Source organism: Symsagittifera roscoffensis, chromosome 6 (assembly GCF_963678635.1).
Source record: "Symsagittifera roscoffensis chromosome 6, txSymRosc1.1, whole genome shotgun sequence".
NCBI classification, from domain to species: domain Eukaryota; kingdom Metazoa; phylum Xenacoelomorpha; order Acoela; family Convolutidae; genus Symsagittifera; species Symsagittifera roscoffensis.
Window position 1 is genome coordinate 27,189,704 of NC_087067.1, and position 27,434 is coordinate 27,217,137.

Consider the following 27,434-nt stretch of genomic DNA (forward strand, 5'->3'; position numbering starts at 1 on the left):
TCTATTTAATCACTGCACAGGCTGTTTGAAGCGCTGAGTTCGGTTAAAAATGACCAAGTGTACGGGAAAGAGCTAGCTAAAATAACGCAAGTGCGAACTAAAATGAAGCAAACAAAAAAAAACGCTAAAATAACAAAAATTCTCGCTGAAAAATGGCCAAAACCCAGTGATTTGATATGAGTATATAGATAATGTTCATTGGTAAATCAAGATATCAGTAAACAATTTTCAAAATTTAAAATCAAAATGCGTTAAATCAATTCACGAATCGGAATCATCCAAAAAACACGCATATCCACCCAAAGCTAAGCGAAAATGGATTTTCAAAAAATTTTTAACATGATTTATTTTGTTTTAGATATACGTTACAGAAAATGACGAATTTTGAAGTTCTTCTTCGTCAACTTCTTGCACACCATGATAATTCACCTTGATAAAGAATGTTTGTTTTTTTTTCGACTCAGAAGAACCTAACTTTGTTTTATCAAAGCAAGCGAAAATTAAAAATATATTGTGCCGAAAATCGCCTACAGAAAATATAGATTTTAAAAGTATATTTTACAAATGTGCTCCATACTTTGAGTTCCACAAACTGTCAATAAAAAGCATAGCTTCTGGACATTTCAACAGAGGAAAATTGGTAAATAGAACAGTTTTAAGTTGTTCTTTTGACTCTAAAACTGACTCTTGTAGAACTCCGTTTTCGTCTTCAAGACGCAGTTTATTATTCACAAAAACCACAGCCTTTCCATTCTTAAAACCAGTCAGTATGAAATTTTGCTCCCAAAACGCACCGACATCTATTTTGGATCGCTGGCGGCATTTCAAGTATTCGACCAATCGTTTCTTCGTTCCAACTTGTGTGAAGTCTAAAACTCCAGGATCATCAGGAGTTTTCATACAATACTCTTCTTCGTCTGTTTCGTAGAACATTGAGTATTCGTCACCCTCCCCCAAATGTTTATAGTACCGGAAATATGTGTTAGTATCGTGAGAGTAAACGAATTTGTTCATGACGAACGAACTCCGTCCTAGTTCTACAGATCCCTGAGATTTGACTTTGTGCAACGGTACTGCTTGGAACAGGGGTGCCAGACGCGTTCCAGGGTCTATCAACCTAAATGAATCATCATGCTTAAAGTGAATAACTTATATAAAGGATGATTAATTGATCAAATAATTTGTAGTCATCGGGGAAATATTCTTCGTGTTCAAGAATCAAATATTCGTGTTCAAGAATCAAATTGCGATACAAAACAAGAAAGCCACTAAGTAGCAAAAAAATTTCGAAAAAATATATCTATCAGAATGAATAAGGCTAGTTTTGCAAAAAAAAACGCATAAACAGAATATGAAATTAGCATCGGAGAAAAAGTTAATTAAGCGGTAACAAAGCCGAAAAACACCTTATCAGAAACCCTTGACACCGAACAGTTATCAAGTCCCCCTTGCCCTCAAAACACACACACACGCATATACAATTTTTTTCGCTCGTCGAAAGACTAATATGAGGCCATTCAGCATATTTAATATCAGCCAAAACCTACGAAGCGGAAAAAGTAAAAAAAAATCCAAAACCCAAGAAAATTGTTGTCATGAAATCTATATATTATATAAAGAGTTTTTTTTTAGCATTTTGTGCAATCTAAAGGGGCGCATAGAAATTACGTTTCCATTGAAACAACTCAAAAACAGCTAGTGCTTTTCGATAAAAAAATAAGCCGAAACCATTTGGGCAGAAAAACATTTTTGAGCGATAAAAAAAAACAAAAAACGAAAATATAAGAAGCCAAGGTTAGTAAAATAACAAACGGCAAAAAAATGAAAAAAATCGGGACACTAAAAGCAACTAAAATTTTGCGTACAACAAAAAAAAAAACATTCTACGATGTGGCGACTACGCCGACAAAATCCAAGCAGACAAATAATAAGCCGATAAATTTTTCTAACCGGAATAATTATCTATAGAAAAAAAACAGGTCCTGTCAGATTCGAACCAGGACCTTTGCCGCCCCAGGCGTAATCGTAATCTCCAGACCAAAAGCGCCGGAGACACAAAAAATTTTGAATGCATTATAGAGACATTTTCTTAGGAATAGCACAACTGTTTTTGAGCGAAGACAAATCAAAAAAGGATAGAGGATTGTTGTGCAAGTAGCACAGAAAGTTCCGACCACATTCATAGAACAACAGCAAAGAATTTTTTCTTTGCTGTTGTTCTAAATTTTAGAGAAGTTTTTTTTGTTCGTTGAGGGACGCGAAAATTTTAAAAACACGTAGAATGTTAGTGATTTAGACATAATCAACAAAAATTGACTTCGGAAATGATTAAACAAAAAAATCTAATTTTATTCCACACTTAATTTTTGAAGAACATTTTTATTGCTAGGAAGCGCTAAATGAAACTGATTTTACGAAAAATAAAAAAAATTTTGATGTTTCATTTAGCGTTTCCTATGCAATTCAAAATGTTCTTCAAAAACTTTTTGTGGAATAAAATTAGAAATTTTTTGTTTAATCATTTTCGAAGACAATTGTTGTTGATTATGTCTAAATCACTAACTTTCTACGTGTTTTAAAAGCTTTCTCATCGCACCACGAACAACATAAAACTACTCTAAAATTTTGAAGAAAAAATTCTTTGCTGTTGTTCTATGAATGTGGTCGGAACGTCCTGTGCTATTTGCACAACAATCGTCTATCCTTGTGTTGCTTTGCCTTCGCTCAAAAACAGTTGTTTTATTCGTAAAAAAATATGTTTTTGTAAAATCAATCTTTTTAACCAATTTTCCAAGCCAATATAACCAATTTTCGTATAACGAACTAATTCTACTCGATCGCGTTACTCACTCGAAAGTAATGAGACTAAAACTCAAAAATTTCAAACCAATTTCTGTCGACACTGGGACAGCTTTTTGAAATTTTGTAATGTCGCTCGAATCACGACTAAAGAATTAAACATGAAACCATTCGACTTATTCCAATGATTATTTGTGGCACCTGATTTTGCGAGAAACACAAAAAAAAAAGAAACTAAAACACACCCGAATACAAAGTCTCTCCTATTTTTTAATGGTCGAAACAACAGGCAGGTCTCTTACCGTAACAGTAAAGAACATATCGATGAAGCAAAAAAAGGCGAAACCAGGTCAAAAAACTCAGAATTATTTATTAATTACTCAATAAAATACATCATGACTGAAATACATCTAAACAAAAAAATCTAATTTTATTCCACACTTAATTTTTGAAGAACATTTTTATTGCTAGGAAGCGCTAAATGAAACTGATTTTACGAAAAATAAAAAAAATTTTGATGTTTCATTTAGCGTTTCCTATGCAATTCAAAATGTTCTTCAAAAACTTTTTGTGGAATAAAATTAGAAATTTTTTGTTTAATCATTTTCGAAGACAATTGTTGTTGATTATGTCTAAATCACTAACTTTCTACGTGTTTTAAAAGCTTTCTCATCGCACCACGAACAACATAAAACTACTCTAAAATTTTGAAGAAAAAATTCTTTGCTGTTGTTCTATGAATGTGGTCGGAACGTCCTGTGCTATTTGCACAACAATCGTCTATCCTTGTGTTGCTTTGCCTTCGCTCAAAAACAGTTGTTTTATTCGTAAAAAAATATGTTTTTGTAAAATCAATCTTTTTAACCAATTTTCCAAGCCAATATAACCAATTTTCGTATAACGAACTAATTCTACTCGATCGCGTTACTCACTCGAAAGTAATGAGACTAAAACTCAAAAATTTCAAACCAATTTCTGTCGACACTGGGACAGCTTTTTGAAATTTTGTAATGTCGCTCGAATCACGACTAAAGAATTAAACATGAAACCATTCGACTTATTCCAATGATTATTTGTGGCACCTGATTTTGCGAGAAACACAAAAAAAAAAGAAACTAAAACACACCCGAATACAAAGTCTCTCCTATTTTTTAATGGTCGAAACAACAGGCAGGTCTCTTACCGTAACAGTAAAGAACATATCGATGAAGCAAAAAAAGGCGAAACCAGGTCAAAAAACTCAGAATTATTTATTAATTACTCAATAAAATACATCATGACTGACAAGGTATCACTACAGAGACTTGCACAATGAGACAGTTTCATTCAATGTCTAGGGATTAAAAATGAAAACCATTCTATAAGAATGAAAAATGCTATTAGAAAGAAAGCTAAAAACCAATTTGGAACCTCCGAGGGACATTTATACGCGGGATGTATCTAAGAGATCGTTGCAAGTTTGTACGTCACTTTTAAAGCATAAACCGCCACCAAAACCTACGTCAGTTGCAAGAACCATTCAAAGACCACGATTTATAGAATCAGCGCCATCTACAGTCAAAGATATTGCAAAAACTTCTCAGCTGGCTCTTGATCAGGCAAATAACATTTTGGTTTGTGAATTTGGACCTGATAACGCTTAACGCAAAAAAATAGGCCAAGTGGAGTACAACATAACTGGGCATGCGGATAGAATTTTGAATCGTGCATTCCATTTTATGATGAACACAAAAAAAAACTCTTGATTTTATTCTGCTCGATTGCGAACAGACGTCTATCAATGCGTTGTTTTCAGATTTTCCACGAGCCGAAAAATGTATTTTTTTATTTTGCGAAAACTAATTGGAGAAAACTCAAAGTGCTGTTTATTGCACAGGCCTTCATTTATTGCACAGGTTGCTTGGAAGTAAGCAAGTGGCCCAGCTAAACACTGTTGAACCAGCTTGATACTTTTTATGAATATATTGTAATGATACGAAGGTTAAGCATAATGAGTGATAATGGGAGTGCGAAGAAATTGATGAAATTATTGAGGATAGTTTGTAACAAGACCTCATAACGCTCCAGATAAATTTTGCTGAAAAAGGAGGGCGAAGGCCACACTTGTAACTTGGAAGCTCATACCACTCGCCGTGAAGTTAAAAAAGCTGTCAATATGGCAGTGGGCTTCAGTTCAACATGAAGTTAAATTTGAAGTGCAGTTCATTTGAGCCGCAAATTTCACAAAACAATGAATTTTAGCAGCGAGTAAGGTTAAATTCCTATAATGTACTTTAAAATAGGATCCTGAATAATCCCCCTGTACGGTTTAGAATATAATTTATCTTAACTCGAGAGCACTGCCTCGCGTACTTTTCCCATGACAGATCAAGAAGAACGACAACAGCCAAAACGTATTACAACTATGAACATAGAGGCGAAGCTGCGCTTCGCAAACACTTGCGAGAACACGACCAAAAAGCAGCTCTCGCAGCATCTATCAAGTGACATAAGAAAAAGTAGAAATAAGCCTCGAATTTGCAAAAACTCGAGGCTTAGCAAAAACTCGAATTAGCAAAATTCTGCTACCTAGCAAATTTGAGTCTCAAGCACTAACCATTCAACCACGGATGCTTGAATTCCAAAAAACTAGCTACCAATAATGCAGCTACATATGCTAATAAATTGCCAATTAGATGCAGCATAACTAGCATCAAATACAAACAGATACAATTTTGCATGTCAAAATCGCAAATCCTTAAGCCATATTATGTGAAATTAAGCATTTCAGAAAATAGCGAGATATAATGAGTTAGAAAATTTCTGAAACCGAGATTTTATTATTGTTATGTTGTTTGAAACAAATAGCTTTCTTCGGTTCACTTGATGAATTAAAAATGCATCAACTGTGTAAACTTAAAACTATTCAAATGTCAAAGCACATGTTATCAATAAGCTGTATAGGTGCAACTAAAAATCAAAGGTGCAACTACAGGCAAGCTAAAGCTTGAAATACCTGTTTCATCATTTTTGAAAGTTTTGTGTTGATGCGGAAGGACAAGTGTAATTTCGAAAACAGACCTATAGCAAGAAAAGTAAATCCCAATTTAATGACTTCAAAATCTGTTAACTTTATCAATTACTTCAGTTTTCTTGAAAATTGAAGTGATTACAAGAGCTTGCTAAGTTAAAAGATGCTTAAAACAATGCTCATTAGATTGGGGTGGGTAGTTTTCGAGAGAAGTCAGTAAATTTCAAAAAACGGTTAAAGAATCGAAAATTTAAATTTTCCGAGGTTCATAACTTTTTGAGTAAAAAATTGGGCTTAACCGCTTATACAGTGGAGCTGCTTCTCACAGCCCGTTCTTGACACTGAAACCGATATCTCAGATTCGGGAGTGTTGTTTTCGAAAGAAGTCAGTAAGTTTCAAAAAACAGTCAAAAATTCGACTTTTCTGAGGGTCAAAACCTTTTGGGTAAAAAAAAATTGGGCGTAACCGCTGATGCAGGAAAGCTTCCCACAACCCGTTCTACCTATTGAAAACAAAATCTCTGATTTGGGACGGTACTTTTCGAGAAAAGTCAAAAAGTTTGAAAAACGGTTAAGAAACCAAAAATTCGAAACCTTTTTTGAGGGCCATATAACTGTTACGGTTAAGAAACCAAAAATTCTTTTGAAGGTTAAGAAACCTTTTTTCTAGGGCCATATAACTGTTACGGTTAAGAAACCAAAAATTCGACACTTATGCCCACAAACTGTTCTATCCGTTGAACCCAAAATCTAAGATTTGCACGATTAGCTTTCGAGACAATGCGAAAATCCAAAAATTTGGGTCAAAAGTTCCCCACACATTTTTTCGAAGGCTGTAGAAAGTGGTGTGAGAAAAGAAAGAGAGTAGGGGAGTATGCACGCAAACAGGAGAGTGGGCGGATTTCCTATAGGTACCACTCTTTTGAAAATTGGTGCAGTAGTTTTTGAGAAAAACTGAAATTTTCCAAAGCGTCTCAAAAAATTTTTTAAAAAATAACATTCTCATAATGCCTAATTTCATCGAACAGGAAAAAATATCAAAATATATTATTGACAATTCGATGCAGCAAACTCGACGCAGCAAATATTGCTCCTTTAAATGGCAACAGTAATTGCGATTTAGTCGCAACATAATTCGCAACAATATTTGCGACTTAGCTTGGAAAAAAAAGAAAGTTCGTACTATAACACATTGCTTCGCAAGGGTAAATGTAAATGTAGAATTTAGCAGCAGACAATATAAAACTTTTGAAAGCAGGTTTACAAAAAAAAAACATTTTACCAGTCAAAAAATGTAGTTTTCACACATCCATAGCGATTTCCCTACTATTTTAAAGAAAAATCACTTGTGCACAAAAGATACCCAGAATTCATTTTTTTGTAAAACCTTCAATCCCAGATTTAGCAGATTAGTTACCAAAAAAAGTGAAAAAGTTTCACAAAAACGGTCGAAAAATCAAAAAAAAACTTCTTAAGGCCATTACTTTTAGTCTACAAAGATTAATTAGAAAGTAGCCGCTAAAAAGGAAGATCCTGACGATTTCTTCTTTTTGACTAAAATCGCAATCAAAATTTGGACATTCTCTAAGTCCGTTTTTTTTTCAAAATTAAGGCGTCGCCGAATATGCAGACAAGATAACCCTAATCTGTTGTTTCGATTGAACTAGATTCGGAAGGACATTTTGCAGAATAAAAAAAACAAAAAGTTGCAAAAACGATCAAATGTCAAAGAAAAAGAAAAATATTTCTAGAAAAAGAAGGGCCACAACCAGTTCTTAAGCCTGAACACTTAATCCCAGATTTTGAAGAATAGTTTCAAAAAAGACAAAAATGACAGAACATCTCAAGCCAAAATTACTTTCTACAAAATTCAAGTCGTAGCCACATACTCATGGGAGATTCCTATAAAATAATCTCTCGATTGAACCCTTGATCTCTGATTTTGTCGAAAATTTTTTGAGAAAAAGAAAACAATCGAAACAATGGGTCAATAATTTCCACAGCTGAAACTTTCGAAGACCGCAGAACCTGGTATATGATAAAAAGAGAGTAGCGGAATATGCAGGCACATAGGGGAGCAGCCGATCTGTCCATTGTTACCACTTACTAGAAAAAATCGCCGAAAATTTTTAAAGCAAAACTAAGTTTTTAAGAAAACTATACAAAATTTTGTCGAGAAAACGACAAAAAAGCAGCTCTCAAAAATGAAACAAGTGGCCGCTTAACGACGACAACACTAAAGAGAACACGACAATAAGTAGTTTTTAAAATGCAATAAAAAATATAAATAAGCCTCAAATTAGTAAAAATGCGGTTACGTTTCGCATTCGATCCGCGACCTAGAGATTATGAGTCTCACGCACTAACCACTGAGCCACGCAAGCTGAATTCAACACAATCATTAGCCAAAAATAAGGCAGAGAAAAAATGCTATAAAATTTCCAATGCCAGATCGTTCTTATTGCAAAAGTACCAGCAAACAAGTTAAAACTTTCTGCTTTTAATGAACCCTTTTACTTGCGAGTTAGTTTAGAAAAAAAAGAAGGTTCGTACTAAAACACTAGCTGCTCGCAAGTGTAAACACCATGTCCCATACATTTTCATAAAGCTTTTTTATGAACCAGGAACTAACACTTACATAGCCACCAATAAAACAGAAACAGATGCTACTAAATTGCCTGTGGTCGGAACTATACCAAACGTGCGACCAAATGAGCACTTATCTTTGCGAATAAGGTTGGAAAAAAGTTGAATTGTAGTATTAGAGTACGCTGCACATGTGTAATGAGTATCAGCAAAATTCGATTTACTGATTCCATAAATTATTTCATTTATTGCACGCAACCCAGGAGACGCATTCCATATGAGGTTACGGATGTGAACAGAACACCTTACCAAACATCATCGGATCCAGTGACAGTTCTGACCAGCGCAATGCAGTGCAACATCTCCATTCCCACTTTGTTCCTGGTGATTCCCATTCCCATGTACGCATCATAGCCCAGATGTTTCATTAGGGCAACTAAAATTGTGCTGAGCATAGTGCATGTGCCCCCTTGACCCAGGAGCAGTCGAGTGATCAGAGGGGAAGTGTAGAGTTGGTAGGGAGCGACCTAAAAACACTTCTAGATTTCAATCAACAGCCAGTCAGTGTGCAAATAGCACCGAATGTTCCGATCACACTCATCTTTTCAAACAAAATTATTTGTGTTTTCTGTTTTTTTTGGTGATGAATTGCTAGGAATTTTACAATGCAATTATTTTTTGCAAACTTTTGTTAACAGCAATTACATTAGAAAGAATAGATCGGCTTTTCTTTTTTAAGTCGACCAAATTGATTTTCTGAGCTCTCTCAAATCACTATAAAGACCCTATTTTAGGACAAAATTTTCCGCGCCGCAGGCAAATTGTTGAAAAATCAAGTTGACCAAAAAATTGCGTTTTTTCGGCGCGCGCTCTCCCCTCAAAATTAGTATATATTTGCGCTAAAGGCGCCTTTAGAAAAACTTTAAGGTCAATCAGTCAAAAATGGATATCTCAAAATAGTACAAAGTACCCACATATTATTTTGCTCATTATTTTTATCATATGAAACTTAAGTTAACATTGCCTCTCGATTGTTTTAAGATTTCGCATGCAAGCCATTGCCCAATTCCATATACATTTGAGCTTCATCTGCAACCTTTTAAAATCTGTGGTTCTAGCGCGAAATCTATGTTCGTCGGTAGTGAAGGGGAACGGTAATAGAGCATGTGATTTTTTGTTTTGTTTGGAGATCTTTTTTGGGGTGATGAGAAAAAATTGCCTTGAATCGCTTGTCTCCTAGAAACATGCTGTTGGTGGCGTCCCAGATGTTGTTGAATGGACACCTGATGTGCATCCTCTCGGCCAGCAGGTGCAGCAGTGCCACCGGGTCCCTCCTCTTCAAATCTCTCGCATCTGGAATGAGGAGTACGTGGGAACAGAAAAAGTCCAGCTGGGCGGCCCAGAGGACTGTTGATGACATGCTGGGTCTGAAAAAAATCAACCATTTTTTCTTCATTATTTTTCTAGTGAGATCAAATACATCAAAGCCTTTTTTGAGCTTACAGCTCACTTAGAGACCCTCCTAGATGAACTGTTCAGTCTTTGAAGTACAGCAGTGATCATTCTGAAGCTCTTCTACAGTGTGTAATTTGAAATTCACAAACAATTTCCTTCAAGATAGGAACAAATAATCGGAAAACTTCAACTACTGGTGCGGCTATTTCAAAAAACAATCAGTAGATATTGAGCACAATTAAGTCCTCCCGGTATACGCCCGCTGACTCATCTGACGGAGAATTGGTCACCAAATAAAATGCATGAGATTCTAATAATACAACGAAATCGCCAATGAAATTAGACAAAGGAAAGTGGAATATCAAAAAAAAATGGAAAGCAAATTAGGGATATCAACAAAAAGCCAAAATCGCGTTCTGAGGAAATGAAAAAAAACTTTGCCTAGGCAAAAGAAGTCAGAACTTCTGAAAAAGATTATTACTGAAGGCACTTGCTGAAGGCCGAAGAGACATACAATGGGCTATGACATTATCCCATTTTCCTCAACACAAGATTTTTTAAAAAAAACTTTCAAAAAATCTTTTAAGGTTTTTTTAAGGATTTGATGGTCTTCAGAAAAAGGCGCCGTCAGAAAAATTTTGGGGTCCGTCAACCAAAAATGGATATCTCTACATAGTACAAAAGGGGGACCCTTTGGGTCGGCAGGGGGTCGAATCCCTGGGGGGGGGGGGGGAAGGGGTCATCCCTTCATAAATCCACCCCTGGTGCCTAGAAAAATTGCCACCCCTGTAACAAACAAATTAAGCTGTGTAGCATGTGAGATTTTCTATCTTGTAATGAATTTACCTCCTTTAGCAATAGGGCGGGAAATAGTTAACAAGGTTAACTACATTAAGACTTTCTGTTTTATTTATCTGTTTATCTTTTTCAATTTATCTTTATATTATTTGGGAATTCGTTTAACATTAACTCAAAAAATTAAATGGGATAGTTTTATATTATAAGACTTAGTTTTCGTTTCGCGAAGTAATATATGGGAAAAATCAGAATTAAGAAAATTATCCATACTAAAACAGTTTTGATCAGCGATCTACATTCTAGCAATGTCAAGAGATACTCTAACTCGGCAAAAATACTGTCACATGGCCAAACTGTTTTTCAAGTTCGACTTAGAAAACCAACTTGAAAATGAAATGATGAAGTTTAACCACCTAAAATGATAGTTCGGAACAAAAAAAATCAAAGCTGCCGCTGAAACATTCACCGCCAGTTGGATTTAAGTGCTATACAGTATTTTAGAACCGCTTTCAACAGATTTTATGATTACTCAAATTACAGATAAAATATAAAATATATTACGTTGGCGTAAAGATTTTATGCTTTCATCTATTTTCCCGCTAAAGTTTTCAATTTTCGATTTCTTTGCTTATTTATTGAAACTGATCCTGTAAGAATCATTTTCCCTGTTTCATGCTTGTTTCAGAGTCATTGTTTTAAATTTGTTCATGACTCCATTAGGCTATGGTTTTTCTTCTAAAGATAGACGGTTGCTGTTCCAGAAGTACAATTCTACAACCACGTGAATAATTGCATATAAAATTAGTGCTGGTTTCAATGGGATCAATTTGCTTGCCTTATTGTTCCGACTTTCGATACGAAAGTAACGGAATATTTGTGCTCGGGGTGGGTTTTTTTTCTTCAGACAAATTTCGACTTTTTAACTAGCCATTTTTGACGGAATTTTTTAAATATCACTCGAAAGGTATTGTTGTCCTGAGCTCAAATTTGAAATGATATTTCACCTGTGATCATTTTTCGTAAAGTTATGGGGGTTTAAAGATTAGCATTTTGGCCAATTTAGGACAATTAACGCGCGATATATTTCGCGCTATTAACGCGTAAGAGGAGAGTTAATCCGTCTTAGAAATTGTTCCAAATTGGTTGAAAGAAGCTTATTTGCCATAATTGGTTTGTTACAAGGAGCGAAATCTATCCTTTTGTACTTTATATGGCTGGTGGGGGGATGATTTTCATAAAAATTTTCAAATTTTAGAAATTTTTTTTTCATTTTGTTTTAATTCATTGAATTTTTTAAGGTTATTATTGCTCCATAAACCTTAAAAGGCAGTCGGAACATTCAGGGCTTCGCCCTGATTCGAGCAGTCATGTTTAATTTGATGACATCAATTTTTACAGAAGAAGAATGACTTCGAAACATCAATTTTTACAGAAGAAGAATGACTTCGAAATTTTTAAAACCAGTTTGAGATATCGATTTCTTGACATCGTATTCACATATTTAATAAATTATGCACGTTTTTTAGAGCTTGTCAGATTGCACAACGCCTAAGCAGGAACTTTTTTTCAGCGCTTCGAAGTATTTAGAAGTGAAAAGTTTTTTAAATTGCATAGAAGGAAGCTGTCTATTCCTAATAGTCCTCATCAAAACTCAAAGTTGAATACGATATTGGTTTGGGGGCTGTGAATCAAACAAAAAAATCGCAATTTCAAAATTCAAAGCTCTGTAAGTTTTTTTGACACATGCAGTACTTTTTTGTGCTGCAGCGGTCTTTTTGAATTCTATACACGGAGTTGAGACCAAAACTGCTCGTCAAACAAAAACTATTCAAAATCGCAAAAAAAATGTTATTGTGTGATTTGGTTGGTCAATTTGGTACCATATTCAATTTGGATAGCTAGACCTTTTGAGGCTTTGAATAATTTAATTGGACTACTTAATCTGATGCTCCGGGAATTCAACTGAATAAGTTATTGATTAGTTTGCAGCGAACCATGCCGCTTACTATATTTGATTTAAATTAAAATTTATTATAAAATATATTAATTTTGATATTGAATTAAAAGATCCTTAGTTTAGAACTTTATCAAACATAACAGTTTCGTACAATTGCCAACCTCCCCCCTCCCCGCCCCTCCCCTCCCCTCCCCTCCCCAATCAATGTAGTGGGGATAAGGTACTGGTTTTTTTTAATATTTTTATACATCAACATTCAGGGCAAACTAAATTGCTCTTATTAGTCAAAAAAAATTATTTCTAAAAATCTAAAATAACTTTTGTTTGAAATGATTATTTTATACGAAATCAATTTTCAAAATTAATACGTCGCTAGGGGGGAGAGAGCTTCTACATTCTACGGTACGTCACTTAGGGGGGGGGGGGGGAGGATTGTACGGTTTATACTAGGCAGAAATCCATCCTCAGTTTCAAATGTAATTAGCAAGCTATCGGGCGACAACATTTGAAAAATTAAACATATTTCATGAAGCGAATTGGTTCCCAAAACATAAAGTAAGTTTTTCTTATGCAGGTTGATCAAACGATGAATTTTTAACCAAATCGTTTCGTGAAAAATGTTAGTTATTCTAAGCAAGCTATTGAAGCGATGAACTTAGAACAATTCGTAAATATAGGTTTAAGCCAAGTCGTAAATATAGGTTTGAAAAATTTTAAATTTCATTACCGAATCGGTTCGCGAAAAGTTATGACCTTTTTGAAGTATTTCAAGTTAAGCAAGCCACTCCAGCTGTGAGGGTTCAAAATATTTCAAATCAATTCAAAGAGCGAATATGTTCGCAAAACAATCAAGTTTTTCTATGCAATCTATTGAGCAAAATTTTTTGAAACATTTAAAGTTATTTCATAGAGCGACACAGTCCGAGCAGATTCAAGTTGAATCGAGTCCATTTTGTTTCGAAGTTTTCGACTTTTTCAGAGAGAATTCTAGAAACTATTCGACTTTGAATATTCGATGGTCGCTCAGAATGATTCTTAGACGCTCTGATCTAACCCTTTTTAAACGTTCCGCTCGACAGCTCCTTAAACACTAGGCCTTGTGCTAAGATTTCAAGCAAGCATTTCGAATAACCAAAACCAGAAATATCCGTCTCGCAATACTCGTCGAGAAAAAAATATCCCGAAAGTTTTCGAATCGCGGATGTTTCTTGATTGCTGTACAGGGGCACTACTACAATTTAAGTGTAAAACCGTTCACACTCCAAATTCTCGCTGACTTTCTAGACACGCGCATCGGTTGGTACAAACTGGCCAGCAAATGCTCAGATCAAAAATTATTGCAAGTAAAATATCCTATTACCTAAGCAAGAAAATGGCAAAGCTAAGCTCTAAAATGGTTTTAAGAAATATATACAAGCCTTGAAAAATTAAACTTTCGCTATGTAACCAAATCGAACAGTGGACCACAACAAGTGAATATTAGTGCAAAAAATAGCAAAAGCAACAAATTCTTCCAAATGGCCACTTATCTGGCAAAAAGGTTACAAAGTTCATTTTTGATTGCAACTTTGGTTTGAAAAAGTGATTTTGTAATATAAATTTATGCTAGCTAGCTCGCATGTGTAAGAAAAATTTATTTCGAACTCAGAAAATAAAAAACATAACAATCACCCACAGCGAAAATATTCCGATAATTTCTTTGTAAGTAGTCTTTTTAGAGCAAACATTTTTTTATAAACGTGAGCAAAAGTCAAAATGATAGGATAAGATTGCTAGAGAAACTGATAATAGATCAGTGTACAAGAATATAAGAAATGATTGTAAAAATCTGCTATATTTTGAGCCTAATAGAAATATTCTGTAAAACCTCAATTTAAGCACACACTATGCGTTACCTGTCACACCATAAAAAGTCGAACCGAAGTACAAACGTGCTAGAGGCGTCGCAAGAAACTATTAGAGCCCCTAATGTAAATACAGCAGCTCCTCGAAAGTTTTAACATTTTTTGCTTTGCAGTGATCTCAATTAAAGAATCGAATAAACTTGCGCAAATAACCCAGGTGAATTATACGTTTGTTGAAAAGTCTAGAAAATGGCCACCCGGCGTTAATTGATTTAGTTGTTCGCTGAGAATAAGTGTGATTTTTTATGTGCTGAATTGTGGTTTTTAACCGTATACCCGATATATTGAGAAAAAAGGAAACATTAAAAACATCTTGCAGTATAAAAAGCACAAAATGATCAACAAGTCCACCAAGCAAGATAAAACTGTAAAATGCAGTAGTTTTCCCACTAGTTATCCCTTAAGTAACCTAGAACATCAAAAAAATTTTGAGTCAAACAGTTTCAAAAAGTACAGAGTAATTCTTTCTTAAATTTGTTCTCGTTTCTGTGCAAGATGAGCTGAGAAAGAACTACTTGCCGACCATTTTTCAGACTTTTGGCTATATTCAGAGTCCAGACTGAAAAGGTTTCATTGTGACATATTATATGACTTTACGAAGCGTTTTTGTGGTACCTGAGTTTGCGTTCCTTAACACTAATCGAAGAATAAAAAATGACATAAAAAAACGAAAACTTCAAATAGTGCTTTGAAGTTTGTTATCGTACAGATATCATGAAAAGTTCCATCTTTGACAACCATTCAAAACTAAACTTCGAAAGCGAGATGTGAAACATTATAGACAAAACTGGTAATCAGAAACTGATCAGAAACAAGTTGCAGATCCGATCAGGCAAAAAAGGCTATTCGGGGAGATGATTCACATTAATTTTAACCAAAAAATTAAGGTGAGTCAGTCCAGAAAAAAAATGCCGATTATCAGAAGTTTTGAGGCAATATGCTCAATTTTAAGTAGACGAATGTTATTTTTTTGCTTAATGTGCGGCCAATATATAAATAAGATCAGTCCAGTTCCGTTGCATCCGGAAATAAATAAACTATTCCCCATTATGTACTGAACTAATTAGGTGCAAAAAGGGAGCCCGGGATCTCAGCGGAAACTTTCGAGCAAATTTTTCAACGGCAAAAAAGCCTAAAACCCTGTTGCATTGCCCTTCGCTTATCATAAGGAAAATTACTGCATGAAAGATTTTACCTTTAGTAAATATTTTTTAACTTACCTATATTTTTTCCTAGTAAATATTTTTTAACTTAACTATATTTTTTCCAAATTTCAGGCAATAAGTTAGAAAAAACTGACAAACTTAATGGCAGTCGGAGTATTCAGCCTGATACGAGCAACCTTATTAAGTTAAGGTGTTCGGTACGCTAACCTAACAAACATCAGAACACATTACAGACGTGGTAAGCTCATGAAATTTGTATGCCTAACCTGCAGATTTTCTTGCAGAGGCAGACACGCCTAGTAGATACTATTCTAAAATATAATAAAAATTTCATAAAATATTTGGATAAAAACGTGAATATAGAGACCACAAATGATGGATTTTGATTGAACTCACCTTCAAATCAATTATTTCTTCAAACGCGAACAAGTTATAATTTCAAAAGCAGTACAATCTCCAGAGCTGCGTTTCAAACTGAACTATTGTAACGCAAAATAACGCTCCAAGATTCTTTAACTGCAGCACAACGAGTAAAACAGTAACTTATCGATTAGATGAAAGAGTAATTATACCGTAACGAATGATCTATAATGTCAACCTCTTAAACACAAAGCTTCAATATAGATTAAAGCCGATATACCACGCAATGGCGAATCAGTTTTTTCAAAGTTTGGCGAAGCTTCGAGTTAAGTCTGTTGAATCAAGTTGAATCTGAATACAAACAAGTCACGTATACTGTCACGTTCAATCAAGGCTTGAGCAATTAGTTTTGATATCCAATATCGACTGCTTCAAGTGATTTGAGTTTCTCGTAGAAAAATTTTGCTGTAGAATATGAACGTAAAGTTTTCAGAAAAATTAAGCTTAACGCCGAAAAGTAAAAATTCGTGGTCATCAGTCGCAAAAACTCTTGTCAGGAAAGAACATTCCTTTTTAGGAATCAGAAAGATGACTCAATTACCTATCTGCAACTAGAAGTGTATAACTTGCAACTAGAACTCAGTTACAGCAACTAGAACCTGATAACTGCAACTAAAACTATTTATAGCTCTGAACTCTAGACAGTATGCACCATTATCTTATGACAAGTATTTTCTTTTAGCTGCAGAAAAAATCATGAAAACAAAATCGAAACAGCCATTAAAAACCAAGGCAAAATCAGAGGGCATCAAGAACCAGAAAAAAAACAATTAATTAAGGGTTATCATATGGCGAAAGAGATGGTGTTTTTTTTTCTAAAAATTTCTAAATAAAATTTTTTAGTAACAGACTGAAACTTTAGATAAACCTTACTTTTAGATAAAAGTTGTTATTGAATGCTCTTCTGCGTTAATACTATCCCATATCGTGCTGGAAAGGTATTCGTTTTGATTTATGAGCCTGATCATTTTAGAGATACAAATTTGGACTTCATGTAATAGTCATTCACTCAACCCTTAGAAAATTCAAACTTCGAAACAATACACTAATTGCAGTTTCAATTACAACCAAATTTAAAATTCCCTCCGGTTTTTTTTTAAAATTTCATCACTGCTTCATTTTTACGAAAACAATGCAACTAACTTGATTGGAGCCTCTAACTTTCTCTACTTCTCTCTTAAATAAATAGAAAAAATTATCTGGCAGCACCAGCTCCACCGTATGTTTCTATCTCGGCGTTTCTGGAGGACAAAACCAGCGAGCTCAATATTGACATCTTCATCTAGAAGAAAAAACACTGATTTTTTATTCAAACCTTGGAGAAGCTGCGCGGAATGATCTCGAACAAGCTATAGAGCAATTGCAAAATCGATATTCGGGGCCAGACTGAACTCAAAAATAAGACTTTCAAATACTAAATAGATATTTCAAACTCGAAACTGAGGATAAGCTCGACTTTCTAACTGATTTGAATCATCTAGCAAGCGTGGCTACTTTAGATGAATACGACGCAGAAATAAACCGAGCAGACGAGCTAACAGACGAGTGAGATAGCAATTCATTGGCGGAATGCTCTAAAAAACAAGAAGCTTCTGCTCAATTATTTGCAGAACAAGCTAACTGAATCCAAAATGACACGATAAATTCATCAATCCCAGCCATTCAAATAAACACCAGCAATTGCAATGAAGACCACGAGGTTCTTCGCATCTTTGCGAATTCATCATATTCTAGCTAAGCAGAAAGGAGTCAAAAAAATTCGTCCCATATCTAAGCGATAGATACAACTTCGATCAGGTTCTCGCAAAAATGGAGAGTTTTATACTGATGATGAAGACAAAAATTAACCATCTGATTTCGATGACCAGGTGAGTTATAATTTCGAAGAGTATCAAGATAGTCACGAAGGTTGATCTGGATCTGAATATCAAGAGAGAAATCAAGTCTCTGGTCAAGAACGATCTGAGACAGTCGAAAATAACTGGGCAAGCCGGACAAAAAAAGCCCATGGTTTTGCAAGCTGTGCGGCAGCGAAACTCATCTCACAAGAGACCGTGCAAGATATCTGTGCTACCTCGACTGCGAGTTATACGAACGCATGATTTCCTTTTCTACTTAAGCTCATCATAATTTCAATAAGACATTATGAATGTCTTGTTACTGATCTTCCCGCAATCTGGCTTGACAATAGTGCCAAAATACAGCTTTTTTTCAAATTCTGTTGGTTCTTTGGATTCTCCAACTCAAAAAATGCTCTCGTGAAAGAATGACTTCATCGATTTTGAAACAATGCAATATGCAGTCACAAAATGAGAATTAGAAAAAGTGTTATTCCAGCAGTAATTACTGAAAATCCTTTACAGTTTTTAAATGCAAGAAATCTTGTAGTTCAAAATTTTTAACAGATTCACTGAAACTTGGCGTTCATTTTCTTTCGTTTGCTGCCTAAGACTCAAAATTAGATAACCACTTTATAAAAAACAAATAATTTAGTACCCAGCGATAAAAGTTGACACCGGCACCCGAGGCCACAAACATTTAGCGCCCAGCTATCTCAATCTAAACTTCTGGGTTCAAAAAAAAAGTAATTTCATCGTGGAACAAATAATTTATTGAGACTGAATATTAGAAAATATATCAATCTGGTCCATTTTATATTTATATAGGCCATCTGCCGTCTTCATTATTTTTGTTATAAAAACATATAAATTTCTGGTGCTGTTTGCCCATGACTGTAACAACCGTTTTAAATACTTTTGAGGTAGTTTGCCCATTTTTGTTTCAAACAAACACTTGATTATCAAAACAACTGACATAAGACACACAAGCTGCTCAGTTGGCTCTTAAAACGCGTCATTTCTGTCTTCTCAAATTTTCCCCCTAGCAAAATATGCTGTTGTTGACATAACACATTGTACATACTTATTGTTAGTTTAATAAAGTTGCAAGGCACTGCTTTTTTTAACTACCTAAAAATTAGTCAGTTTTTTGAAAAGAAACTTTTGGTACGGGGCTTATCTGGCCAAAAAACCTCAGCAAGACACTTTCTCTTTCAAGTGTAATACGTTTCTAGCTAAAAAAAAATAGAGTTGTCATCCTTACAGCTCCTTATCGCAAGCTCAAAATGAATGAAACACTGAGCAGTTCCTGATTTCAAATGCTATAATTAGGGCAGATCCAGTATTTTCTTGAGGACGGATAATCATACTTTTTATACGTCGACCAAATAGATTTTCTGAGCTCTCCCAATCGTCATAAAGGCTTTACTTTGTGTTTAAAATTTCTTCGTCAAGGACAAGTTTTGGGAATTTTGAAAAATTAGTCAAGATCAGCGCCAAAGATGTCTTTACAAACAAATTTGCGTCGATCGACCGAAAACGGATCTCGAAACGGAAAATACTACAACAAACGGTTCACTCCTTTGGACTGTGAGGGGTCGAACCCCTGATTTAGTAGGCGTCTATCCCAGGCACTCCTCCCACCCCCCCCCTCCATAATCCGCTCTGGCTAAAATCTAGTTTTCAGTCTCAATTTAAACTCATTTGACGTTCTTAGACAAATAGTTATAGCAACAGTTTCGACAGATATTGGCAAGCTTGATAGGTATAAGTTTGAGCGACTTTATTTTTAATCACATTCGAATTATATTCGTTCAAATCCACATTTTTCATTTGTTCGATCGCAATGTCAGCTTTTGCTAGTTCTCCGCGCGAAGTATGGGCATTAATGATACACTCCAAAATGGACTTATCGTAAATAAATTTGTACAAATAATCACCAGCGTCGCGGGTGATCCGTGGCGAATCTGGACTGAGAAGACTGAATACCTTTGCATATTGCGGCGTCACCATCATTTGCGCAAATACTGCCGCTAGTACATTATAACACATCTTCTCACAGCATCGAATCATCAAAGTTAACAAATCATCACTCCAAAATCTTTTCCAGTTAAATGAAACTATACCTGATGTACTAGTTTGAACATTTGTCAATGCGAATCCATTTGTTACTCTCGAACCATGTTTTAAACACATTTTTAATGCTGCCTGATACTTTTCCTTCGCAATTTGAAGCTCAACGTAAGTTTTGACCCAACTTACAGACGATAATCCAATTTTCCTTTTGTGCAAAAGATGATCCAAGAATTGCTCAATCGTTCTTTGAATTGACGCCACGGTTTTAGCCGCGTTTGGTAAACTTTTATGTTCGATAAACAATTGACGCCAGGCGCCGCCACCTTCACTTAGTAGAGAAGATGTCAGCTCTATAACTAAGTTTTCACTATTAAGCACATTGTACAACCTAACGAGACAAGTTAGTAATGATTCTATTACAAATCCGTCAGTCAATCTAAGACAAAACAGCAGAAAATTGTCGCGAAGAGAAGTTGACTTTTCAACAGCAGCATCGGGTGCCACAACCATTCTTGGTCTTTTGTTCGAATCTTCCTCCGAACCCGTGTGCATTTCGAGTGTAATTGCGAACAGCTCTTTACAGCCATCAAATTTTGGCGTTCCATGGATCACCATGTTTTGTTTGAACCGAGCTAAGAATGCAATAACTCGGACTATTTTTAGTTTGAATTGGGTAAAATCGGTTAGATTTTTGTAGAACCCAGAATTAAGTAGACTAACAGCGCATGTTTCCACTATTTCACTTCGAATGTCGAACAAAGTTCCATTTCCAAGAAAGTTGAACAGCGTAGCTAAGCACTTCTGGACTAAATCATCACTTAATTTTTGCTCATTTCTGATCAGATCGTTCAAACGTGCATTCAAAGCTTCCCACTCGAAGCCCACACTCAGAGGCTGTGATTGGCCAGGCAGAACTCCTAACACCTGATTGGTCAACTGCGCTACATTCAAGAACCAATCGTGTGAAGTTCGGAACTCTCCGAGAGCCAAAAACCGGAACCCTTTTCCCAGTGCCAAAGGTACAAAAGACCTGTAGTAACTATCCGGGGTATTCACAGTTTTGATTCTGTCCAACCAAATTCTGGGAATCCAGCTTTCAAAGTGAACTATAATTGGACGCGCATTCGGCATTTGAATATATTCGTTCAAAAGTTCTCGCGTTTTGTCTATGCTCGACTCCATTATGATTTCATTTTCAAGAACAATCATTCGTTTGATCACGAGGTTTCCGGGAATTAACAGCGAAGAGTCTGATGACTTCGCGGGAATCTCTAGATGTGACTCTGTGTCGTCAATATCAGGCGAAAATATATTGTTAATAGCCGAGCTGAGAACTTTAACATCATCGTTTGAAAAAACTTCTTTAATTGGAGACTGCAACTCAGAGAGGATTTTTATGGCTATGTTTGAATCAACATGCGTGAGAATTTTCGACAGAAAGCTTCCAAAGATATTACGGCGCTCGTCTGCTTTGAACTTATCATCCCAAATGTAAGCTTGCATTCGCTTGTTTACCAACATCATCAGGAAAGCAACGTCCACTGCGGATCGATTTTTCAAAGCAAACAAGAAATTATTACAATCCGGTTGTTGCGAATGGAATTTTCCACCGTAGCACAAGGCCAAAGACACAAAGTTACATGATTCAATTTGGAATCGAAACTGCGATTTTTCTGCAACTTCATTGACCAACCAATTTCTGAAGTTCCGGTCAATGTTCCCCGGTTTCGAATAATCAGAACTGAGTTGCTCCATCAATATATCAACAACACCTCTGTAATTGTTCAGATTTAGCAATTTAACGCATTTTTCTCTTTCACTTTCGACGAAATTTAGGTTTTCTTTTTCGATTTTAACGACAATCCCAAGAGCAGCACAGAAACCTTGCAGCTCTTTCAGATCGATTTGGAAAAACTTACATTCCAGATTGTCTTCGTAGAACTTCATTAAACCACAGACCGTTTCGAAGCGCAATTTTGCTTGACTCATTTCCATTTTCAAAAACTTCAATTTTCCAATACAAAAATTCACACATGCAATAACATGTTGAAATCCAAATAAAAACAGCTCGGATTTACGATCGGGTGTCAACTGGTGTAACGAATCGCAACTATGAAGCGAATACCTTTCCACATAATAGTCGGAATTATTGATGAACATTTCAACTTGATTTGCGTTTAACTCCGCCTTCTCTGACATCATTTTTAGAGTGGCATTCAACTGTTCACTGTACGTAATTCTTGGGTCATTTAACATATTCGGTGCTATGTTTAAAGGCACAGCCGGTGGCTTAGTCAGCTTTCTGTTTTGCAAATGCACCTGTAAACACCAATAATGATAAAACAGTTTCGCTGTTACTGAAAGCGATTTCAAAACTTCATCGGACACCGATTTTGCCAATTCCTCGTCAGTAATTAGAATCAATTCATTGAGTAAAAGATTTACTAAATGCAAGGGCACATTTTTATCAAACTTTGTCAAATCCCATTTGAAGTTTGCAAAAACACGCAACGCAGTTGTTCGGAAGCTTCGTTTCAGCTTCGAATTCACTTCTGAACTTTTAAACTTGAACTGGTTTTGAGCAGAATTGACTAGTTCGACATTGCCGCTTTGCCTTTCGCTTCTCAGAGCCAGCTGGGTCACAATTTGATCTGGGGTCGGATTACAGACTTCAGTTTCCAAGTGGTATTTTAGTTTCAATGGTTCTAATGAGAAGGACACGTAGGGAATCGGGTCGCTGTCAGTATTCGTACCACCAGTTGCAAACTCTGATTCAATTGATTCTGTAAATGCAGGAAAAGGAGACGGACTTCGAATTGGAACCGGCGAGTCCATAATGATTTTCTGAAATCGTTTCACTTCTTGAGAAGCAAATCTGTATTTATTATGGGTCAATTTAATTGAACAGTTGCCGTATATTCTAGTTCAGCACTTTCTTTTGTTCATTTTTATTATGTCGGTTTAGTACTTTTTAATTAATGACATTGTTTATACCTACGGTTAAATCTCGTGAACATTTCCTTTTTCGAGAACTCTTTTTTCTCAAGAATTATAAACCAGTCTGCTTACTGTCTTACTTCTAAAAAAACGTTGATTAAATTTTAATTCTTCCATATCGAAAGAGTACCTATCCTGCTCTTCACATACTGTGATATCTTTATAGTACAGTTTATCATTTTTATTGAGTTTATTTACTGCTCTTTACTCTGCTGATGAACATGTCGTCTGTTCACTCTCGGGTGTCTTCCTTTATTCTCAAATTAGTCCGACCACTTCAATTTCCGTACTTCTCCACGACCATAGCGTGGCCCTAAATAAACGGTTGAAATTAGCAACAAATTCAATTGCCTCAAGACTGCCTCGGTGACCCTATTGACTCAAAGCTCTCACTGCGAGTGTTGGCCTTTTTTTTTAGCAGATGCTGATATAAACAAAATTGCTCCGATCTGATTACTTCTACTCAAAAAAAAATCTTTACCGGAGGTGTCACAGCGAAGATGGTTGTGAACACTGATTAGCGTTAGTTAGCGGGGGAAAAAAAGAAAATTACCGAGATTGGAAAAAAAACGCAAAGTCGCTAAAGATATGAAAACATTTGAAGATTCATCCTTTGTAGTTTACTCATTAGCGACACCTCTGATAGTTACCAATGATTGATGGACTAAAGGTCAACTCATACCTCAAAACTTTTACTCGTTGCTTGAGCGAGCAACATTTTCCAGCTCATAAAATTAACCAAAAGCGTGAAGGCCACAACTAAGGGAAAAAGCGGTTATATAAACAGACTTAAATAACTCGTACGTTTCAATGTTTTTCTTCGTGTATGAACGATTCCAACATTTTTAAAAATATTTTTTCGTTCCTTTTATGAAGATCTTCGACTCACCAGTCCTCCTGAAGCACATGCAGCCACTAATGCCCTCTTGCCTCCCTCCTTCTGCAACCTATTCGCAGCTGTAATCACCAGTCTCACACCTGGAACACTAATAATTACCAACAGCGGCCGAGTGCGTGAGTCGCACCGCCTTTAACCGGGGTCGTAAGTTCCAACCATATTTGGTCACGGTCGGAGAATTTGCCAATGTTACCCGCATCCTCAAGGTAAGAACGGCTACGGCAAAAGGACTGGCAGAACCTCCCCAAAGGAAGTATAGCCTAGTTTTCAACCGCACGCCAAGGACCAAGCGAAAATTCAAAATCAACATTTGAAATAAAAATGATTTAGGCCGTTAGCATGAACTGCCGAATTGCGTTTTAATTCTGTCGCCCAAAAACCCATAGTTAATTCTGACCACTTAGGTATCATATTCAAGGCTTAAGCCATCTTAGGGTAGGCGAACGCTGCGCCGAAAAAACGTGTCACTAAAACTTGAGCAAAAAAAAATTGAAAAAAATCTGGTTTCAAATAAAAACATTTTATCATGATATATTTTTGCCCTGCAAAAAACGCAATGTGAAACTTTTGAGCCGATACAATATAAACTGAACATGTTTAACCAAATTTACGGATCAATTGAAAAAAAATAACATAGCCAGCCAACTGACAGTTGGCAAAGAGTAATGAACGCAAGGAAACAGAAAAAAAACGGACTTGTTTTTTGTTAAAAAAACTTCAACACTCGAATTTTAAAGAAAAAATATATGCAATTACAGCTCTTTGAAACTAATGAACAATTTATGCTTACAGCTTGTTTGAAAAAAATTGACGAAAAATTCACAGTCTAAATAAAACATTGATCACGCTTTTCATTGCCTTTTACTGTTCGATAGTGGAGCTTGTCTTCCTTTTGAGGATATCAAGTGAATTTGAAAAGAAATCAAGTCAAACCGCGAAAAAATAAATTTGAGCCTGAGCAAATTTTAAGACTTTCCTGAAAAAAGACACTTATCCTAATCTTGCCGTTTGATTCTCGCTAACATCTCCTTTTTTGCGCTCTTTTTCTCAAGAATAAACATAGTCAACAGACAGTTCGAAAAGAGTCAAGAATGCAAGTAAATACAAAATCAATACTAAAATGTTTTTTGACAAATCTCAACTTTCCATTTTCAAAGAAAAAAATGTATGCCCGTAAAGCTCTTTGAATTCCACAAAAAATTTATGTTTGACCCTTTTTTTGATAAAAATTAACCCAATTTGAGAAATCCGAACCAATAGATGAAAGCTTTTTTCTCAAGAATAAACATAGTCAACAGACAGTTCGAAAAGAGTCAAGAATGCAAGTAAATACAAAATCAATACTAAAATGTTTTTGACAAATCTCAACTTTCCATTTTCAAAGAAAAAAATGTATGCCCGTAAAGCTCTTTGAATTCCACAAAAAATTTATGTTTGACCCTTTTTTTGATAAAAATTAACCCAATTTGAGAAATCCGAACCAATAGATGAAAGCTTTTTTCTTATAACACTTTTTCGCGACCTTTACACTTTTGCTGTTCCACAGTGAAGTTTGCCTTCCTTTTGAAAAAGGAGATGAAGTGAACTTAAAAAGAAATCAAACCGCGAAAAATCAAAATTGAGAGGGAACAAATTTTAAGACTGCCTAGAAAAAAAAACTCACTAAGACCTACAAGGGTCTTCACTACGTTCATTGCTCTTAAAAAAACGCAAAAATTATAATTAGACAAAATCGTAGATAGTAAAACTAGATTCAAGACAAAAAACTTAGTTACATTAAATTTTGATAAACAAATCTGATAGAAGGGTCCCAAAACTACACGTAAGGTCCCTAAAAAAATTGATTGGTATCTAATGCTCGAAAACAGCATGCGCATTTGTTTGTATGCCCAATTTATTTTTCGAAATAATGGCGGGACCTATCTTTCATTTCAGCTTTTCACAGGGACCCACCTGCCATAAATACTTGCACCTTAAATTAACAGAGTGTATTTAAGAACCTGTAGCTCCAAACGGGTGTCCGATTGAGAGACTACCACCCCATAGGTTCAGTTTGTCCATCGGTAGTTCGCCCACTTTGCCACTGGCTTTGATGTGGTTCTTGCAGAAGTAGTCCGAATTGAGAGCACGTAAATTAGCCAGGATTTGACCCTGCAACAATCAAACACAGCATGGATTTCCATATACAAAACGGAATTACAGTTTTCATTGTTACTTTCATAAATCAAAGTTTCTATCAGATATAAATTTAGCAGGCGAGGGTTAGCTCCTTTAATCTTGGAAAAACAGCCCCTTAATCACCCAAAGGATCCTAGTGGGTTAAATTTATCAAAATCAATTTCTAGAGTCATTGTATACTAATTTTTCAAAGCTGTGAAAATACTCACTGCAAAAGCTTCATGAAGTTCAAAAACGTCAAAATCTGTCAGTTTGAGTCCCGTTTTATGCAGCAGTTTTGTGATTGCGTAAGCTGGTCCCAGTAAAAGCTGGTCTTTCGGGTCTTGTGAGACAAACACGTAGTCCCTATAAAACAAAGCAAAACATACGTCGAAAGATACTCTATTGAACATTTTGTGAAAAAGAAGCGACCTTATGCTAATCGTTTTCATAACCGCACTGCTCAAAGGAAACACTTAAGTCCAATTTAACACTTCTGGTGTTAAATTGTCTGGCTACTGGAATTTTCATTATTATTAAATTTTATTGCATTTCTGTACTTCATAAGCTTACTGTAGCTTCTTACGTAAAACTCTAATTAGTTAAGACTGGGGGAAGTTTAACTGGGATAAAGTTTGTCTGTTCCCTCTTGAATTCAAGTATTGCCTTTCTTCACATATAAAAATATTTAAGCAATAAACCATTATTAGAAAACTTGCTAGCTCATACGGAAGCAAAACACATTTTTCGTTCCAATAATTTTTGCAAACAATTCTTTTTATTTCAAGACTCTTAAATATCTTCCAAAATACATCTTAACAGTTTCATCGACAGAAGTATAGCTCGAAAATTTGAACCTGAGATATGCTTTTGGTTTCATGCCTAACTTCTTCGCCTTCGCCTCACTTGCAATGAGAGCGGCAGAAGCACCGTCCGTTAAGAAGGATGCATTGGCTGCTGTGATTGTGCCCTGGGGTCCCTTGATAAATGCCGCTCTCAGTTTACCCATCTGGGCTGCAGTCGAGGGTCTGATTCCGTTGTCAGTACTCACTGGCTCTTTCAATCCAGGCACGAAGTAGTTCTTCATTCTATCCTCCAGCAGACCTTCTTTCGAAGCCTTGTCTGCAAAATTGTGCGACCTCGCTGCATATTCGTCCTGTTAGTTCATAATTAAGCACAAATTCAATCAACATGCTTACATTTAAACCATCATATCTAAGAGTTAACTCCAAATCCAGGCTCACGTGTCAATTTCCATCCCAAAGTCCTTTAAATTCTGGTTGTCAAAAAATTTCAAGAGTCTCCCTTTGCAGCTAATTTACGACATCCTTTTCTGACTGATCAACCCCTTCTTGAGGCTTATACACTTGACT

The 27,434-nt window shown here is 35.7% G+C and overlaps 3 protein-coding genes across 3 annotated transcripts in view; all 3 read right to left on the reverse strand.

Annotated features, from left to right (window-relative positions):
* Positions 1-111: 111 nt before the first annotated feature.
* LOC134847520 (uncharacterized) lies at positions 112-16,238 on the reverse strand. Its single transcript, XM_063864572.1, has 4 exons — positions 16,072-16,238; positions 9,615-9,822; positions 8,705-8,922; positions 112-1,117 (listed from the first exon to the last, which is right to left on the reverse strand). Exons 2-4 carry the CDS (start codon positions 9,813-9,815, stop codon positions 559-561), a joined length of 978 nt encoding a protein of 325 aa, XP_063720642.1. The 5' UTR covers positions 9,816-9,822; positions 16,072-16,238; the 3' UTR covers positions 112-558.
* Positions 16,239-19,614: 3,376 nt separating this feature from the next.
* Positions 19,615-22,863, reverse strand: LOC134848216 (integrator complex subunit 8-like). The gene has a single exon (XM_063865596.1). The coding sequence runs from the start codon at positions 22,842-22,844 to the stop codon at positions 19,659-19,661; it is 3,186 nt and encodes a 1,061-aa protein (XP_063721666.1). The 5' UTR covers positions 22,845-22,863; the 3' UTR covers positions 19,615-19,658.
* Positions 22,864-23,099: 236 nt separating this feature from the next.
* LOC134847518 (trifunctional enzyme subunit beta, mitochondrial-like) overlaps positions 23,100-27,434 on the reverse strand; it is a 436,678-nt gene continuing 432,343 nt past the window's right edge. The window contains exons 6-10 of the mRNA XM_063864569.1: positions 26,919-27,217; positions 26,292-26,427; positions 25,905-26,055; positions 23,896-23,984; positions 23,100-23,319 (exon numbers count right to left, since the gene is read on the reverse strand). Coding sequence (XP_063720639.1) covers positions 23,284-23,319; positions 23,896-23,984; positions 25,905-26,055; positions 26,292-26,427; positions 26,919-27,217 — 711 coding nt within the window. The 3' untranslated portion in view covers positions 23,100-23,283. The remainder of the gene's footprint in view (positions 23,320-23,895; positions 23,985-25,904; positions 26,056-26,291; positions 26,428-26,918; positions 27,218-27,434) is intronic.

Coding starts and splice junctions, on each gene's coding strand:
- LOC134848216 (XM_063865596.1), bottom strand. CDS start 22,844: ATGGACTCGCCGGTTCCAATTCGAAGTCCGTCTCCTTTTCCTGCATTT.
- LOC134847520 (XM_063864572.1), bottom strand. CDS start 9,815: ATGTCATCAACAGTCCTCTGGGCCGCCCAGCTGGACTTTTTCTGTTCC. Junction 8,923..9,614: donor TAGGAGACAAGCGATTCAAG/GCAATTTTTTCT, acceptor AAGTGTTTTTAG/GTCGCTCCCTACCAACTCTA. Junction 1,118..8,704: donor ACTGGATCCGATGATGTTTG/GTAAGGTGTTCT, acceptor TGATTCATTTAG/GTTGATAGACCCTGGAACGC.